This window comes from Dermacentor silvarum, chromosome 2, assembly GCF_013339745.2.
Source record: "Dermacentor silvarum isolate Dsil-2018 chromosome 2, BIME_Dsil_1.4, whole genome shotgun sequence".
Lineage (NCBI taxonomy): Eukaryota > Metazoa > Arthropoda > Arachnida > Ixodida > Ixodidae > Dermacentor > Dermacentor silvarum.
In genome coordinates this window covers 4,375,717-4,394,703 of record NC_051155.1, presented here as the reverse complement: position 1 = coordinate 4,394,703, position 18,987 = coordinate 4,375,717, and the positions used below count along the sequence as shown (strand labels likewise).

The window sequence follows — 18,987 nt, the reverse complement described above, 5'->3', positions numbered from 1 at the left end:
TGATGATGATGCTGCTGATGATGAATAGAATGTCACGTCCACAAGAATTAATAACACTATCCAGTGCCCTAGTGTCCTGTACGCCAGAAGGAAAATATGCATTAACTATGGTAAACCGACAACATCCAGGGAGAACCAGCTCTATCGCTAGGATTTCACTCTGGAGTTGAAAGTTGAAATTAAATTTTAGCCTTATGGCAAATTTTAGATGAAATGAATGTAATTAATCCGCCACCTTTTGTAGGACGGTCCAGCCGAAATGATCTGCAGAAGTTTATTTGAAAAAAAAATCGCAGGATTTAGCCACGTTTCTTGTAAAACAATTAAATCAGGATTATGTTCAGAAGTTAGACAAGATAAATCTACTAATGCAGAATATAAAGAGCGGCAGTTCCACTGAAGCACTTTGAGCGACCCTATATTTTGGAAAGTGCCGCAGCCGACACTTCCTGCTGTGGAATGCTTTCCTTTAGCATTGCACTGGACTGACTTTTCTTAGCTTTTTAGTGAGGACTAGAGGAGGAATCTCCATTGATAGAAGACATGGCTCGTCAGCGAACCAGCGCAGCACATACGCGATGACGGTGATGCAGACGATGAAGAGGATAGGCAAAAGTATGAGGATGCTGATGATAATATACAGATGAGGAAGATGTGCGCAATAAACGCCCGCACTAATCCCCCCCCCCCCCCCCACGTGAGAGCGGCCATCCTGGCCGGCCGTCAAGGTGTCGAGGCACGCCGCGTGAAGAGCTTCATGCGGGAGACGTGGGCAACCTCGGTATTGCGGCAACGGCGGTCTGTGGGGGCGTCAAGAGGAGTAACGCGATAGTTGACAGGTGAAGTCTGCCCAAGGACTATGTACGGCCCGATGAACTGTGGCTGGAATTTTTCGCACAAACCAGGGGTGCGAACCGGACTCAGAAGCAAGACCTCGTCACCAGGTCGAAAAGATACAACGCGACAGGATATGTTGTAAAGAGTTTCCCGGTCTTGTTGTCTGGCCTCTGTGTTCAGGCGAGAACGCTGGTGACAGTGGTCAAGTCGGGAAACGTACTCTTCGCACGATGATAGAGATGAATTATCCTTGGAGGGGAAGAATGAAACGTCCAAAAAGAAAGCAGGGGAGCGTCCATAAACGAGGTGAAATGGCGAGTAGCCAGTTGTGCGCTGCACGGCCGTTATGTGGTCTCCTGCACGGCCAACCTTTTGTGGTCTGGTTGAATATAAATGGCGATCATGTCGTTTATATGAAACCGCTCAGTCAGGCCGGTATATAGTCTCAAGGTGATAGCTAGAAGCTGTCTTGTGGGTGGTGCCGGAGGCTCGAAGAACTTAGTTTAGCAATTGCGAAAGGAACGCCTTTCCGCGGTCACTAAGCAGTACACGGGGAGCACCATGACGTAGAATTATGGCTTCAAGAACGAAATGAGCAACTTCCGAAGCAGAGCCAGTAAGCACAGAAGCTGTCTCAGCGTAGCGCGCCAGATGGTTGACGGCATTCACTATCCATCAATTTCCAGCTGTAGTGACCGGAAAGGGCCTGTAAAGATCGATCCCAACAACCTAAAATGGGGCTGTGGGGCACGGAATTGGCTATAATTGGCCGGCAGGAGCAAATGTTGGGAGTTTGCGCTGCCTGCTAGACCGACGTATCTCGCGACGCTAGTAGGAAGGCCAGGCCAATAGAAACGACTTCGAATGCGGTCATGGGTTGTAAAGAACCCAAGGTGGCCAGCTGTAAAATCATCGTGAAAGGCGTTGAGGATACGAAGTCGAAGAGAGCGTGGTAGAACTGGCACCCAGCGTTGCCCGTGAGGATGGTAAATGCGGCGATACAGCACGCCATCGTCCAGCTTAAAGTGCGCGAGTTGGCGACGGAGACGCGCGTTAGGTGCACGAGAAGCCCCAGATAGGTGATCTATGTAGCGTTGACTGTACGGGTCAGCCAGCTGACGAGAGGCGAGTGTCTCATCGTCGTCTAAAGGCAGTTGGTACATTGAGGCCAGGGAGGAAACCGTAGCAGTGTTGGTTGAACTGGTGACGTGCGAAGCGATTGCAGAGGCGTCGAGCGGGGCCGTAGGAAGCGGGAAGCGAGCAAGAGCGTCGGCGTCTTGGTGTTCCTTGCCAGACTTATAAATGATTTGGAAACATACTTTTAGAGGCGTAAAATTCAGCGACCCAGGCGTCCAGACAAGTTCTTGAGTGTGGAAAGCCAGCACAAGGTGTGGTGGTCCGTAACGATGGTGAAATGATGGTTCTGGGTATAAAGGCGAAACTTCTGTATCGACCAAACAACAGCCAGGTACTCTTGCTCAGTGATAGTATAGTACTTTTCGGAAGCGGTGCGTACACCACTGACGTATGCAATGACTATCTCTCGCGAAGAGTTGTCGCGTTGCAGAAGAAGAGCATCTATTCCGCGGCCGCTAGCGTCTGTGTGTAGGAGAATCGGTGCGGCCTCATCAAAATGGCAAAGCACAGGTGCAGACGTGAGGGCGTCCTTCAAGCGTGCAAACACCAACTGGCATTCCTGTGGCCATAGAAAGGCTACACGAGAGAGAGAGAGAAAGGTTTATTTGAAGAAAGGCAGAGAGGTCCGCTTGAGCGTTAGTTTTCTCTGGCCTGCTACTCTACACTGGGGAAGGAGGGGCGATAAAAAGAGCGGTGAATGATGATAATATAACTAGGTGGTGCCTATATACATGTCCATCACGTTGCGGTCGTACAAGAGTCGTGCATCGAGTGCAGTGGCTTGAAGGAAGGCTGTAGTTGCTTTGATGACCACAGCTGCGCTGTTGGCGTCAGGCCAAGGACATAATACAATCTCGTCAGATATTGGTCCTTTAGTCACTCGTTGACTAGTAGAAATAAGGCTCTGCCGTTCTCGCGCGTACGCTGGGCATGAGCAAAATATGTGCTCAAGTGTTTCTGGCACTGGGCAGTGATCACAGTTGGGACCAGTGTCACTGCAGCCGACGATATGCGTATAACACTTCGTCAGTGCGACACCAAGACGAATCCGGTGTAACATACTTGTTATACTCCTCTTCAGCTTATGAGGCATGCGGAACTTCATTTCTGGGTCCCATTTGTGCAGTCGCCTGTGTCGTCGATCAGGATTGGTCCGGTACTCACGTGTAGAGTTCCGCATAACGCACCGAAGCAGGGCATTCGTGTCTGTTCGTGAGAACACGAAGCTTACTTCTGGCGCATTATTTACAGCTATTTAGCTTCAGCGTCTGCTTGTTCATTTCCTATCACGCTAAAGTGTGCAGGTATCCACTGAAACGTGACGTGGTGGCCGCTTTTCGTCGCAATGTCGAGAATATCTGCGATTTCTAGAGCTAAAATATAATAAGGGCCTTGTCTCATAACGCACTCAATGGCTTGAAGAGCGGGCTTGGCGTCGCAAAATAAAGTCCATATGCAAGGAGGCTCTCTTCCAAAGAATCGGATTGCCTCGCGGATAGCAGCCAGTTCTGCGGCAGCTGAAGTGGACTTGTGGTCTAATTTAAACCGTTGAGCGATGGACATTTGCGGGATGACAAAGGCTGCGGCCGAGGCACATGGGGTAACAGAGCCATTGGTATACACGTGTCAAGTACTACTGTATGCTGTAAAAATGTGAGATAGGGTAAGTTTCTTAAGGCCAATGGATGAAACACAGGACTTCCTCGTAATCCCAGGGATATGAAGTTTAACAAGCGGTGTAGGCAGGACCCACGGAGGTGCTCTGGGAATGCATGAGGAAGAGAATCTAAACGGCAGAATGTTCTGATGAGGCAATATAGTTCTTGAAAAACTGCAGTTTGGGTGTGTGGCAGGGAGTGCTGATAGGGGATTTTGCCTATGTCGGGTCAACAAGCGTAGGTGCAGTCTAAGAGGTTCGCAGAGTATATAAGTTGATGGGACAAGCCCGAGCTTCCGCGATGGTTCCATTGGTTGAGGTGCAGCGTGGTAGGCCCAAGCACGCGCGCAATCCTTGAGCTTGTATGCTCTCTAACGTCCGCACACAGCTGGGCCTCATGTTCGAGAGAACCGGCATGTTGTATCTTTTATAGCCTACGAACACGGCTTGGTACAATTGGAGAAGAGAAGATACCGACGGGCGCCATCTTGCTCCTGCCACCACCCGAAGCACAAGGACAAAACTCATCAATTTTGACTTAAGTGCAGTGACGTGTCTTGACCAGGATAGTTCACGGTCGATGGTTACACCAAGGAACTTGTGGTGTGTTACGTAAGGTATCGATGTTCCTTTAACGACTATCCGGTATTTAGTGATTTGTTTGCGCATGAAGCCAAGCAGTGCACATTTTTCAATTGAAAGTTTGAGGCCTCGACGTCGTAAGTATGTGGATGTAATTGTCACTGCACGTTGCAGACGCGCACGCAGTTGCGGACGCGTAGCTCCAGATGCCCATATACATATGTCGTCGGCTCATGCGCTAATCTTTACTGTGTTGAGAAGCTCAGACGCTAGTCCAATCAACGTCACATTGAAGAGAGTCGGACTGAGAACTCCTCCTTGCGGAAAACCGCGGTGAATATTATAGTGACCGGTGTCTCGATCGCTTGTCGACATATATACGGTACGGTCATTGAGATAACTAACGATCCAATTATATAGTCGGCCACCAATGCCGAAATCGTCTAGCGCATCAAGGATCACGTAATGCAGAACATTGTCATAGGCGCCCTTAATGTCAAGGAATACTGCCCCCACTAATCTGCGTCGACTTCTTGTTCAGCATCGGAGATCAAGTTGACCACACCGTCAATGGCAGATCGGCCTCTTCTGAATCCATGCATAAATTGGGGAAAGCAGTTATTGCTTTCTAAGAACCACTCTAATCTAGACAGTACCATCCTTTCCATTACTTTGCCGACGCAGCTGACTACGGCGATCGGCCTGTAGGGTGAAAGTTCATTAGGGCACTTCCCTGGTTTGAGCAGTGCAATAGTGCAGCTGCATTTCCAATTGGCAGGAACATTTCCTGATTCCCACGAGGTGTTATAATAGGACACCAGGATTTGCCGTGCTTCTGTGCCAAGATGACGGAGTGCAGCGTACGTGATTCCGTTTGGACCTGGAGCCGATACCCAGAGATACGGAACGTGGAATCCATGTTTGGCTCGCATATAACAATAACTGGAAATTGGTACTTAAACAAACGCTGTCTGAAATCCGGCAGATGACCACGTAGACCTCTGGCGTTCCATTGCATAACAAGCGACTGACGTATGCATTCCTCAAACATCAATGCCATATTCGGTTATTGAAGAATCACTAGAAGTGGCTCCAACACCTCAAGTAGCTGTACAGCAGCCTTAGCAGCCGGGCTGTGAAGGTTGCCAAAGGTCTTTCGCATTGAACCCATCAAATTTTTTAACATAGCCTAGACGTCAACAACATCCGTGTTTCGGTTCTCTTCATTGCAAGCAGCAGCACTGTGCGACGGGGGCGTACACGTGGGTCTCGATGGTAACGATGGCCATTCTGCCTCCGATGTATTCGGGGCTAGTGACTGGTGACCTTGCACTTTCGCGTTCTGTAAGGGCATTGAAGTACGCGTGTCTTCATTTCTGGCCGGCAAGATCGGGCGAGGAGGTGATGAAGACTGTACTTTGGGTGCTGGTTTTTCTACTTGATGAGCACTGCTGCTTCGTCGTCGTCGTCGGTGTCGTGAACGACGCCTACGGCACTGGACAGCCCTTGCAGCTTCTCTGTGTGTGGAACGGTCTCTAACCATCTTCTTCATGATACTTATTTCGTTCCTCATCTTGGGACATTCCTTTGATGTAGCATCATGGGCGCCCGAACAGTTTGGACATTTTGCAGCAACGCTGCAGTTATCATCTTCGTGAAATCCACCGCATCGTTTGCATGTTACCACACCTTTGCAAACTGCACTTACATGCCCAGTTTTTAAGCATTTATGACATTGTAGAGGCCTCGGCACGTAAGGACGTACCGAATGCCTCACGTATCCAACCTTGACGTGTGTAGGCAAGGTCTCCGACTGAAACACTACTTTCACACATCGAGACCGTCCAAAGTGGTGAAAGCCAAGTACAGGAGCCGACGATGAGAGCAATTTTTCAAGGCTGGAGTCAGTAATGTCTTCGTCCACATCGTAGATGACGCCTGTTGTAGTTTCCCTGTCATACGCGTAGAATGCGCGGACCGGAATGTTGCCCAACTGAACAACTGCCCAGTATGGTCTTTGTATTGACTTCCACAGACAGGTGTTCTTTTGAGCATTTATACGTATCTCTTCAACTTGGCCAGGGGCGACAAGCTCAAAATACTCCGTCAAGCTCTGCCTATTCAGAGAGTTCAAGATGTCTGTCGTCGTTGGTACATACGAGATTGTGCATGACCGCATGCCACTTGCCTTTTTCGGTGGCTGTCGACCGGTTGGTGATGTCCTTCTGATCTTCCTCTTCAAACGGCGGCTTGAGACAATGGTGACATTGCTATCCGAGGCCATATCTTCAGTGGAATAGCCATCGGAAGTATCGACCACGCTGGGGCCCAAGTGGTCACTCGCAACGGAGGCACAATGATGCGGTCGTCCAGGGCCCAATTGCTGGGAGGGGTTTTTATCCCCCATCCTAAGGAAAGACTTCCCCCAGTGTTCTTGTCTGTGATTGCAGAAATCACGACAAAATCAGAAGAATACACTGAGAGATCGGAGATGAGGCAGATCGCTACCATCGCTACAAGAGAAGCTAGTAGCTTGTGTAATGGAGCTGCGATCGAGGCAATGTTCTGTATAAAACGACGAAATAAGAGGCGAGGCCAAGGAAATTGCGCCTGTCAGGACGAGGAAATCAAAGGACTTCAACAACCTTGTCAAGGTCCGGCTGAATGCAATCCCTGCTCACGACATGACCCAGGCTCTTATTGGCTTTGCTGGCGCAATGGTATTTCTTCGTGTTGAGCTGAAGACCAGCGCGGGCGAGGCATGTCAAAACTTCACCTAATCGTTGCAGGTGCTGCGAAAATGTGGATGAAAAAATGACAGTGTGGTCCAGGTAGCAAAGGCAGGTCTTACATTTCAGTCCACGCAGCACGGTGTCAATCATGCGCTCTTAAGTCGCGGGCGCGTTGCATCGCCCGAAAGGCATTATGTTGAACTCGTACAGTCCATTGGGGGTTGCGAGCGCCATTCTTTCTTTATCGTCTTCGTGCATGGGGCTTTGCCAACAGCCGGAAGGCGGATCCAGGCTTGAAAAGTATTCCGCGCCTTGGAGGGAATCAAGGGCATCGTCAATGCACGTCACATGGTATACGTCTATTCGAGTTATCTCATTGAGCGCCCGGTAATCGACGCAAAAGCACACAGAGCCATCTTTTTTACTGACCAAAACAACAGGAGACGACCAAGAACTAGCCGAGGGGCTTGGCAGAAACTTCCGCATATGTAGGTAGTGCGGTAGACAGTAATGCGTGAGGGACAGAGGCTTTTACTGGTGCAGTGCAGGTCGAGGACGCCAGTTCTTCCCTGATAACGTCACGCAATGACACGCCAAAAGGCTGGCTGGGACACGTCGAAGGCGAGGGTAAGCCCATCAATTGCAATTCTTCGTGTATGAGCGTGCGTATCAGTGTAAGTAGATCGTGGTCCACCGGCGAATGGGTATCGTCAATGTCGGGCCGTAGGCGGACAGACTCGAGCTCATCGAGGCGCTGACATCAGCTACGGTAGCCAGATTCTTGGTGGCGAGGGCTTTGAAGGTGAAAGTCCCAATGTATTTGAGAATGTTGCGTACCCTGTCCGACTCTGACATTGAAGAATTCACACGTCGGCAGAATGCAAGAACGTCCTCTATGTACGAGGTGTACGACTCGCCCAGGTGTTGTTTGCGAACATCAAGGCTTTTCTTGGCGAGAGTGGACCGAACGGCCGGTGTGCCGAATACTTCGCGAAGCTGGTGATTGAAGCGAGTTCCGTCGGTCAAGCAAATCTCTTGGTTAAAGAACCACGTCTTCGTGGTTCTTTAACCCGGCTGCTAAGGCTGCTGTACAGCTACTTGAGGTGTTGGAGTTCCACCGATTGGCGGAACTGACTCGCTCATTATCGTCCAGCCAGTCTTCCACATCCTCTCCGAGAACACCAGTGAAGAGATGGGGGTCACGCTGGTGGCTGTTGAAGATAAAGAAAGGTGTGACTTGCGATGTCGGAATGGAGGCAGTAGGGGCACGTCCGGCGGTATGTTGGCTGAAAGTGGTCGCAAGCGGCGACCTGAACGAAGCTCCAGGGGGCAGACCGGACGGGCAGAGGATGAACGATCAAACAGTCACCTCCACCACTTTGACGTCTTGGTTGGGACGACGTTTATTAGGTTCTAGAGCTGGTCAGCGAACCAGTGCAGCTCATACGCGATGATGATGATCACATACAGATGAGCCCAGGCCCGCGTCCAGTTGCCGAACGAAACTGTGACCACGTACGTCGAAGACATGACGCGCCTTTTCCGACGAGCGGATCCAAGAATGACGGAGGAGAAGAAGTTACGTCATCTGATGCGCAGGGTCAAGGAGCAACTCTTCGTTGGCCTCGTACGGAGCCCTCCGAAGACGGTCACGGAGTTCTTGTCCGAGGCCGTGACCCTGGAAAAGATGCTTCTGCATCGCTCGAGCCTATATGAGCGGCAAGCGAACAGCATGTCTGCTGCTGACATTTTCATGGCCATAGGAAGCAACGGTGACTGTCTGCGAGAACTCATCCGCTCTGTAGTGCGTGAAGAGTTGCAAAAGCCCGCCGTAACACCGCACCCTACTGTAAGCTCCACAGCGAGCATTATCAAGGACGAACTGCACCAGGTGCTCCGTGATACCGTGCCTCCTGCTAACGCTGCGGCAGTACCTCCTGAATATCCCCGTACGACCTACGCGGAAGCCCTGAAGCGCCCTGCTCCCTCTCCGCCGCTGTTCGTTCGTGCTTCTCCTACGGTGTCAGTTCAGTCGGCGCAGCCGATATCGTACTACGACGCTGAGTATACACCGCCGCCGGTTGTTCATGCCGCTCCATTTGCCCATCGTTCGGAGCAAGCGGTTCACTACGTCGACGACAGACGCCCGCCCCCTGGGAAGTCGGATGTTTGGCGCACACCCGATCATCGGCCTCTGTGCTTCCACTGCGGTGAAGCTGACCACTTGTACCGCCAGTGCCCATACCGGTGCCTTCGGATTCGCGGCTTTTCCGCATACTTGCCACCGCCCCGGTACGGCCAGCGACCCCGGGAGATTCAGGGGTGCCTCTCTCAGCAGTGCTTGCCACCGCCTGCCAGGCGGCAGTCGCGATCGCCGTCTCCGAGACGATTTTCACCTCCGCCCCAGCGCTGTTCTCCCGAGCGGTCGACCAGTCCCCGCCGGGAAAACTAACTGAGGTGATCTTTGGGGGCGAGGTCGCTGACGGTCGAAGCGCTGAAGACCTCCGACGGACGCAGTTACGGAAAGCTACCGATCCGCCATCACCTGCAGCTGAACGGGACGACCGGCTTTCGCTCGATATACCAGTGACTATTGACGGTTATGCCCTTAGTGCTTTAGTGGACACCGGCGCAGACTACACGACATTAAGCCGGAAATTAGCAACGCAGCTGAAGAAAGTGATCACGCCCTGGCATAACTCGCAGATTCGGACGGCTGGCGGCCACATCGTTACTCCATTGGGCGCCTGCACGACTAGAGTTCAGATTCAAGCATCTACATTCGTAGCGAGATGCCTTGTTTTACGCGAATGCTCCCGCGACGTTATTCTTGACTTCCTGCAGGAGTACGGCGCGATTATCGCTCTGCAAGAGCGTCGTATCACTTTCTCTGCCGAACGAGCAATCGAGGTGCAAGACGGCCAACGGCGCGACGACGTACTTCGTGTTTCTGCAGACAGTGTAACGCTTCCTCCACGAGCCAGTGTCCTCGTCGACGTCACATGCTGTGGCTTACGCGATGGCGAAGCGGTGGCCGAAAGTAACTCGGAATACCTACTGAAGCAAGGTGTTTGTGTGGCTCGAAGTGTTATACATATTCGTGCTGGTCATCCGCAATTGCTTGTTACCAACTTTAGCTACGAGCACCGACACCTGTTCCGCGGCACTTCGTTAGCGTTTGCAGACGCAGTAGCAAACGTTAACAACTGTTTCACGTCAGAAGTAGTGGAGACAGCAGACACGTTTCTGAGCCATCTCGACATCAATTCTGAACTGTCCACCGATAGCCAGACAGCACTGCGCAAGCTCTTGCTTGAATTCAGGACCTGCTTCGCACATTCTTCTAAGGTACGCCAGACTTCCACCACTAAACACAGGATCATCACGTACGAAGACGCACGCCCGATACACCAGCAGCCTTACCGCGTGTCGGCAAACAAACGCGAAGCCATACGTACGCAAGTCCGAGAGATGCTTGACGATGGCGTCATCGAATCTTCCAACAGCCCCTGGTCGTCTCCGGTCGTTTTGTCAAAAATAAAGACGGAACGCTACGCCTCTGTGTCGACTACCGCAAGCTCAACAACGTGACTAAAAAAAGTTGTCGCAGTTTCACCTGAAAGGCGAAGCATCAATTGCGATAGCAAATTTGTAGAGAGCTATACGGAGTAATGATAGCAGCTTTATCAGCTGTATAAACTTGGACATGCAGCAGCACCGGCAACATGCACAACTGTTGTCGACGCCGTCGGCGTTTTGCCCGCGTTCGCTCAAAATGCGTGCGGCGTTGGTGACTGTTGCCGGAGTCTCTGATATAGATAGGCACTTGGTGCCGCAGCTAAACGTCGCCTCTCTTCCCTCCCCCTCCCCCACGGCCTTTCGCGCGTCGGAAGAAGGCACGTTTGCTCTACATATATGGTGATTGTAAAGGAGGAAAGAGACGCCTACTTCTGCAGCCCTTAAGGAAGCACAGCGCAGAACGCGCGTTTGTTCTCCGCCGTGCGTTAACTCCCTGTGAAAGCGCGCGTCCCTCGCGCCCCTTCACTCGCACTACAGCGTTCGGCGCGCGGCGACGATTTCATCTCCATTGACGTCATGCGGAACCTCACGGCGACGGCGACGACGACGGCGACGCCGACGGCAGAAATCTGCTTTTGAGTGTCCATATAATTGCTATCGCAATAAAAGGACGTGTACCCGCTGCCGCGTATCGACGACTCGTTAGATAGGCTACGGCGTGCCCACTATTTTTCTTCTCTCGATTTAAAAAGCGGGTACTGGCAAATCGAGGTACACGAACGCGACCGCGAGAAAACAGCCTTTCTGACTCCAGATGGTCTCTATGAATTTCGAGTGCTTCCTTTTGGCTTGTGTTCAGCCCCGGCTACTTTCCAGCGAATTATCGACACTGTCCTTACTGGACTGAAGTGGCAGGCCTGTCTTGTGTACCTGGATGATGTGGTCATCTTCTCTGAAACGTTGGCGCAGCATCTTCACAGCCTACGGAGTGTGCTAGAAGCCACCCGATCGGCAGATCTCACACTTAAGCCCGAAAAGTGCCACTTTGGTTATGAAGAGCTCAAGTTCCTCGGGCATGTAGTAAGCGCCAAAGGGGTCTGACCCGATCCAGACAAGCTTGCCGCTGTGGCCACGTTTCCAGCTCCTGCCGATAAGAAGGCCGTCCGGCGCTTCCTGGGTTTATGTGCCTACTATCACCGGTTTAATAAAGTCTTCTCGAAGATAGCGGAACCCCTGACTTGCCTTACAAGGGACGATACGCCATTTGTGTGGCATAATGAGTAACAGGCATCTTTTGCTGAATTACGACAGCGCCTGCAGTCAGCACCCGTTCTTGCACATTTTGACCATGATGCTGATACTGAGGTGCATACCGAGGCCAGTAGCATTGGCCTTGGCGCAGTGCTCATCCAGCTTCGAGATGGAGTGGAAAGAGTTATAGCGTAAGCTAGCCGCTCCCTGTCCCGTGCCGAGGCGAATTATTCGACTACGGAGAAAGAGTGCCTCGCGGTCGTGTGGGAGATCATCAAGTTTCGCTCCTATCTCTATGGTCGTCCCTTCGAAGTAGTGACGGACCACCATGCGCTCTGTTGGTTGGCAAGCATGCGCGACCCTTCAGGACGACTGTCACGGTGGATGGAGCTTGCGGCTACAGGAATTTGACATCAACATCGTTTATAAGTCTGGCCGTAAGCATGAAGACGCTGACACGCTGTCCCGCACACCCATTGATCCTGCCAGTCAGGTAACAGAGGATGATGACGGCTTCCTGGGCGCCATTAGTTCGTCGGACTTGAGCAGACGGCAGCGTGACCACGCTGAGATTCGACCGATCATCGATCATTTAGAGGGCCGCGACACAACTATACCACGTCATCTGTCTCGCTCGCTGACGTTCTTCTGTCTGCGAGACAACGTGCTGTATAAGAAGAATGCTCGTTCGACCAGCCGTGCTTACCTCCTGGTGGTTCCAAGGGACATGCGCGACAACGTCCTCTTCGCTTGCCATGGCGAACCGACATCTGGTCATTTAGGCTTTTCACAAACACTCGCTGAAATGTACTATTGGCCCGGGCTTTCGGCAAGCATCAAACAGTACCTTAATGGCTGTCGTGAATGCCAGCGCCACAAGACACTATCCGTTAAACCGGCTGGCTTACTTCAGCCAATTGAAGCACCTCACACACCTTTCGACCAAGTCGGCATGGACATTCTCGGACCGTTTCCTCTGTCTGCCGACGGCAACAAATGGGTGATCGTCGCGACTAATTATTTAACACGCTATGCTGAAACGCAGGCGATCCCACGAGCCACGGCCTCAGAGGTAGCGCAATTCTTCATGCGCCACATCGGCTTACGTCTCGGTGCTCCCTCCATTGTAATAACAAACAGAGGGACAGCATTCACAGCGCAGCTTATGGACCAAGTTTTTGAATTAAGGAACACCAGGCCTCGCAAGACGACCGTGTACCATCCGCAGACCAACGGACTTACCGAGCTACTGAATAAGACGGTCACAGACATGCTCGCAATGTACATCGGCGTCCAGCACAAAACGTGGGATTGGATCTTGCCTTACGTGACCTTCGCGTATAACACCGCTGTGCAGGAGACGACGCGCTTCACGCCCTTTCGCCTTCTCTACGGTCGCGAAGTCCAGACGATGCTGGACGCTATGCTGCCATGTCAAGACGCTGACCTCTCGACAACTCACGCCGAGGAACTTTCAGAGCGTGCTCAGGAAGCTCGGCAGCTCGCGCGGCTGCATATCGGCCAGCAGCATCAGGCAGACGCACGACGCTACAACATCCGCCACAGGGACGTGTCCTACAACCCAGGGGACCAAGTTTGGATGTGGACCCCCGTTCGCCGTCGTGGCCTCTGTGAAAGGCTGCTGAGCCATTATTTCGGTCCGTATTAAGTGCTCCGCCGCGTCAGTGACGTAAACTACGAAGTTGTTCCGGACACGACATCGCAGACCCGGAGTAGGACACAAAGACAACCGAGCTCAGACATAGTTCATGTTGTGCGCATGAAGCCGTACATTGCGCGTCCGTAACTTTTTTTGTTGTTGTTTTCGTTTTTTATTGCGATAGCAATTATATGGACACTTCAACCGGATTCCTGCCGTCGGCGTCGCCGTCGCCGTCGTCGTCGGCGTCGCCGTGAGGTTCCCTATAGATAAAATCTTCGCCGCGCGCCCTATGCCCGAGCGGAAGCGTGCGGGGACGCGCGCTATCACGGAGAGCGCACGCACTCATCGCCCACGCGCAAGCAAGGAAGCAGGAAGCCAGCGCCGGAGGGAGCGGGAGGGGGGGGGGCGCACTTCTGCTCTGCCAACAACCGCGCTCGTCGCTCGCTCGCACCGTCGCTTATGTCCACACGGCTCTTACCTTTATGCGCCGTGCATTCGCCGCTCAGTTTCCGTTGAAGCGATAGACCGCATGTACCTTCGCCCGCTCTGGCGTATGCTTGCTGCCAGCGTTTTGACAGTCGTTGTCTGCAGTCATTCAGTGTGATCTATTCGTGTTTGTTTGTGCACGCTCACACCACGCTTGTTCATTCAGTTAGTAATAGCCGGGCCACATTTTCCAACGCACGCTACACATGCAATGCTGCCCGGATCGGCAGTGCAGCGCTATACAGGTGTGTCCCTTCGCACGCGCTGCCCACGGGAAGCGCTTCTCATCAACACCACCGTTTCACACGCGCCTTCTCGTGGTCATCGAGTCTCTCTTCATGTCGGTCTACTTACGCCGCAGCACAACTGCTTACTTAATCAGCTCATGTTTACTACAATTCATATTGCTACCAAAGCCACTCACCTTACTTCGTATGACATTGCTGTGTTGCTATCGCATTCATTGCTTCGCCCTTAGGGCGAAACTGTGACATTTTTTTTCTCTCATTGCCTTCTTTGTTTCTACTTTTCATTCATCTTCGGCAGCTTGTTTCTTCGTTCATTGACTGTGTCGGCGTGACGTTTACTTTTTTTGTGTACTTTCGCTTTGCCTGCCTTCTTCTCCTTTGTCTTCTACGCCTATTTTTTTGCATCGAGGCGATGCTTTTGTTTGGAAGGGGAGATTTTGCCACCTGTAGGTAGTGGGTCGAGGGCAAGAGTGGGTCGAGCCTAAGAGAACAAAGAAGACCGCGCCCTACTTCCCTGCTCGAGCCAGCCCCGACGGTCGCGTCTTCCAAGAGCCAGCTGCTCTACGGGTTATTAAACCTTCACGACTACTTCTCGAGGCTCGTGACAATATGTACATCTATTGTGGGCGTTTGTTGCGCACAAATTTCTCATTTGTCATGCATGAAGTCGCTAGATGTAAACGTGCTTTTGGTCATTGACCAAGTACCAGGTTTTCTCTTTTTTTCTTCTCTTTTCTTTTTTTGCGACTGTATGCACGCGCACCTTTGTAGTCACGTTATAGCGCCACTGCATAGGCGCCCGAAGTTTGTAGTCACGTTGATGCGTCTCGCTCTCTCCTATTTCCGTTGAGTTTGACATGAGTCAATATATGTGTTGGTATGCACGACGTCACTAAATGTGCACGTGTTTGTGGTCATATACCAGGTAGCATTCCTTTTTTTTTCTTCGTTACATAGAAACTGTTCAAATTGAGCTATGTGTTCTTGCAATCGCACTCTTGATGAAGGCCGGACCCTGGCCGAAACGTAGAGTTTAAATGTTTTCCTTTTCTACGTGCGCCTGCAATTCTTTTAATTTATACGAGTGGGTTGGCTTCGGAAAGTAGTTAGGTTCGGAAAGCTGGTCGGGCCCAAGTGCTTCAGTGTGTATAGTGTAGAAGTAGCCGCTCTATGGAGGACGCTCACGCGCCATCACTGATTGTCAAGAGGTGTGCTCTATGCAAGCCGCTAAGTTCATATTCTGTGAGGAGGTCACCAAAATGAGACACTTTCAGGGCTGAATAAATTTTCAACTTTATTAAATCGTGTCGCACAGCGCCTACAATGTTCCTCTTTGTTACAGTGTTTTGGCCGTTAATGCGAGTGTAAAAGTGCACTAAAATAATTCAGCCACAGCCTTTGTCTACAAATGTTATCTCAATGATAATCTAAAAGAGTGAGCTCTTTAGCACAAAGCAAGTGCTAATGTTCGTTCTGCACATGCGAGTTTTCTTTTGCTGCGAAAATTAGGCGGTGTGGTGTTCATCAGCGATGCAGGTCAAGGAGGACTACAGAGAGGCGCTCGTCAAGGGTCTTCCGTTCCCTATCCTGACTATTGCTGAGTACTTGAGCCAGGACTTAGAAGGGTTCTGCTGGGGCCGGCGCTACCGCCTCGCGGGCCACTACGCTTTCATCCTGCTATGGTATGTCTCTTTCTTTCCCTTCAGAGACGTGTGGGTAAGGAGTTCGAAGAACATCTTGAGCCGTTAACACAAAAACGGCTTAACGAAACCAAGAGCGTCAAACCTAGTGTTGCAATGCGGCTGGATGCGGCTGATGAGAGAAATGGGCTAGGTCGCCATCATGATCGGGAATAACGGGAAAATTTTCAGGCCTATTATCCTCTTCAGTCACGAATTATGATCGATTGTCGATAAATGCATGTAATTTACAGAAATTTATGCCAAGCTGCTGCAGACTCCATTAAGAGCAATTCAAAGTGATAGAATGACTCTTTCTGCGTTTTATGATCAGTCACCATAATTACAGAGTGATTAAGTATTTAATTATTGATTATGAAAAAAGCGCTACTAAAATGGTGAATTAGCAGGAACACAGGACAAAGCGCTACTAGCTACCTGGAAAATTTTTATTTAGGAAAGGTGTTTTTATATACAGAATGAATGTACGTCACCACGCAGTCACTATTGTTGAAAACTGAGCTAATTATTGAATCTAGTTATTGTGCATTCAGTAATGATATGTTTCTTCATAAAATAGAATTGAGTCACCTGCGCGAATTACTTGCAAAAGTTAATTATTGGTTGCAAGCATTACTAGAAAGGAATAAAAGGATTTCGTTATTGGTACGGACACGTCCTACGTGACACCTCCCGTCTCACATTGTAGTGTCTTCTCAAAACCGCCCTTCGGTAGCGAGAGATTTCCCACGCAAGTAAAATGAAGGTACTTGGGGTAAGCAGAACATTCAATTTACCCTAAACTTAATTATTGTGGTGTATTCTTTGCCACAACTCCACAGTAATGCAAAAATAAGTCGCGTCCACGAATGTGTACACCGTGATTGAAGGGGTTATGTTAAGAAATATGGTGCCAGGTTCGTGAGTCAACTATCAGTGGCTTTACACGTTAAGTAGTGAGCTTTTAAAAAAGCCTACGTCATCCCTAATTTAGTTTGGTTTTTATTTTAGCGAACATTCTTGCCATAGATATGTTTTGACAATTTTTATTTCTGTTTCATTACCCTTTCGATATGACTAATGTCTCTGATACTGTGTTTCATAATTATCGCCTTATGGATATATTTGTGTGTTCTCCACCAATAGATGTAGTTGCTAGTCAGCGCTCATGTTTATCCTTCTTTCGTTAACACTTGGTTCTCTTTCTTTTATGTCTGCACTTCACTGCTTCGCGCTGCACAAATCACGCCATGAACCGCCCGCCACCCATCTATTCTCGGGGCGGGGAGCACATCGGTTTTCATCCTGCCTCCACTGTACTCCTGCTAGAGTGTACTAGATTGGGGGACTGGGTCCAACGCAGGCTCCCTGCTGGGGCTTTTAAAGACGATAGTCTTTCTTGGGGAACTTAAACGCTGAAAATTTGGTCTGTCTGTCTGTCTGTTTGTCACCCGATTCAGCTACTCGGCCAAAGTTGGACCACTTGCTGACCGCCCACACTACTTAAACTGGTACGGCTGTTCATACTTGTGAACGTTATCGATCACAAAGTAAATATTACGCATATCTGAGGCGCAACATCACTAGGTAAGTATTAGGAGGTGTGTTCCTTTAATAGAAAATACATATAGATACGTAACTCTAAAGACCCTAGTTTCTTAAGCTGCGCTGAAAATGCCAAGCTATGCGCGCCGACGAAGGACGTTCCCCGACTACGCGCCGACGAGCGCCCACTGCCATGGAGGAAGGAAACCCTCTGCTCAAGCTCATGTTTCCCGATGTATTGCCAGATGGCGTCCATGTCTCACGCAGCGCCTCCTCAATTTTATCAATGCCAGCCAGATGCGGCCGATTCAACATAAAGGAAGCGCTGTCTGAGGCAGGGCAAAACATAAATGGCCGCTTGATGAAATAATGCGGTAAAATGAAATCTGTTCAAACAAACCTCCATTGTATTTATCATGCCAGGACGGAAATGGTACGAGAACAGCATCACGGGTGGCCGCGGATCAGACCAGCACTCATGTAGTACGGCCGGCAGAAGACTATCGTCTTTCGACGACATTTGCAGCGAAGCACGCAGATACGCGGCAATTTTTTTAATGAAAAGTAGGTGGCGCCACCGTCACTTTCTCCCGAATGAGCTGCCCCGCGTGCCGGCCGGATGCTTGTCGCGTCGGAGACCCCACCGCAGCTGCATAGAGCTTTGACAGACGGATACTCGGTGGCGGCAGCACTGAGATTATTCCCCACCGATCTGTTGTAAATAAAATAGAAAAAGAGCGGTGGAATGAATGCAAACCATGCACCAACGACGGTGCGTCGAGCAGACGACAGCTACTCAGCCAGTGAGCTCGCCGCAGCCAATGAGCCCTGCCGAAACAGCCGGAGCCAAGGTTTATTGGCCGGAGACTCAGAAGAAGGCGACGGCAGCGCCGCCACATTTTGCGCGTTTTTTCTTCACCCTCGGCGCTTGCCAAGGCGTCCGCTGGACCCACTGCCACATTCTAGTATACACTCTTGTGCGGCCACGCAGGCGCCACATCTTGACAGCCATCTGCGACGTTGACAACGTCCGCGCCCGCGCGGGCCTCATCTTTAAAGCGGTCTGCGATGTGGACAAAGCGCATACGCCGAGTGCCGGTAGCTCCGTATGCTCTGTGCTTTCGACGTTTAGTTCGCGTTCAAGTGAGAGACAGCACGAAGGTGAAGTCGCCGCGCTTCCTCACTCCAGCGTTTTGGCAGCGAGTTTCGGCGGTCATCGAGCGAAGTTTGCTTGTTTACCTATGCGCGCGTGACACCGTGCTTGTTAATTTAGTTAGTAAGCAAATGTTTGCAAGTTTCAACGGCCGATAAAACTAGTATCCTTACTTCACATCATCATCAGCAGCAGCCTATATTTTATGTACACTGCAGGACGAAGGCCTCTCCCTGCGATCTCCAATTACCCCTATCTTGCGCTAGCGTATTCCAACTTGCGCCTGCAAATTTCCTAAGTTCATCAACCCATCTGGTTTTCTGCCAACCTCGACAGCGCTTCCCTTCTCTTGGTATCCATTCTGTAACCCTAATGGTCCACCGGTTATCCATCCTACGCATTACATGGCCTGCCCAGCTCCATTTCATGCGCTTAATGTCAACTAGAATATCGGCTATCCCCGTTTGTTCTCTGATCCACACTGCTCTCTTCCTGTCT

General features: G+C 50.7%; 1 protein-coding gene across 1 annotated transcript in view; it reads left to right on the top strand.

Moving 5' to 3' along the window:
* Positions 1–18,987, top strand: part of LOC119441292 (dual oxidase maturation factor 2) — a 509,715-nt gene that overhangs the window by 262,110 nt on the left and 228,618 nt on the right. Inside the window, exon 5 of the mRNA XM_037705914.2 lies at positions 15,641–15,794. Within this exon, the coding sequence (XP_037561842.1) occupies positions 15,641–15,794 (154 nt within the window). The remainder of the gene's footprint in view (positions 1–15,640; positions 15,795–18,987) is intronic.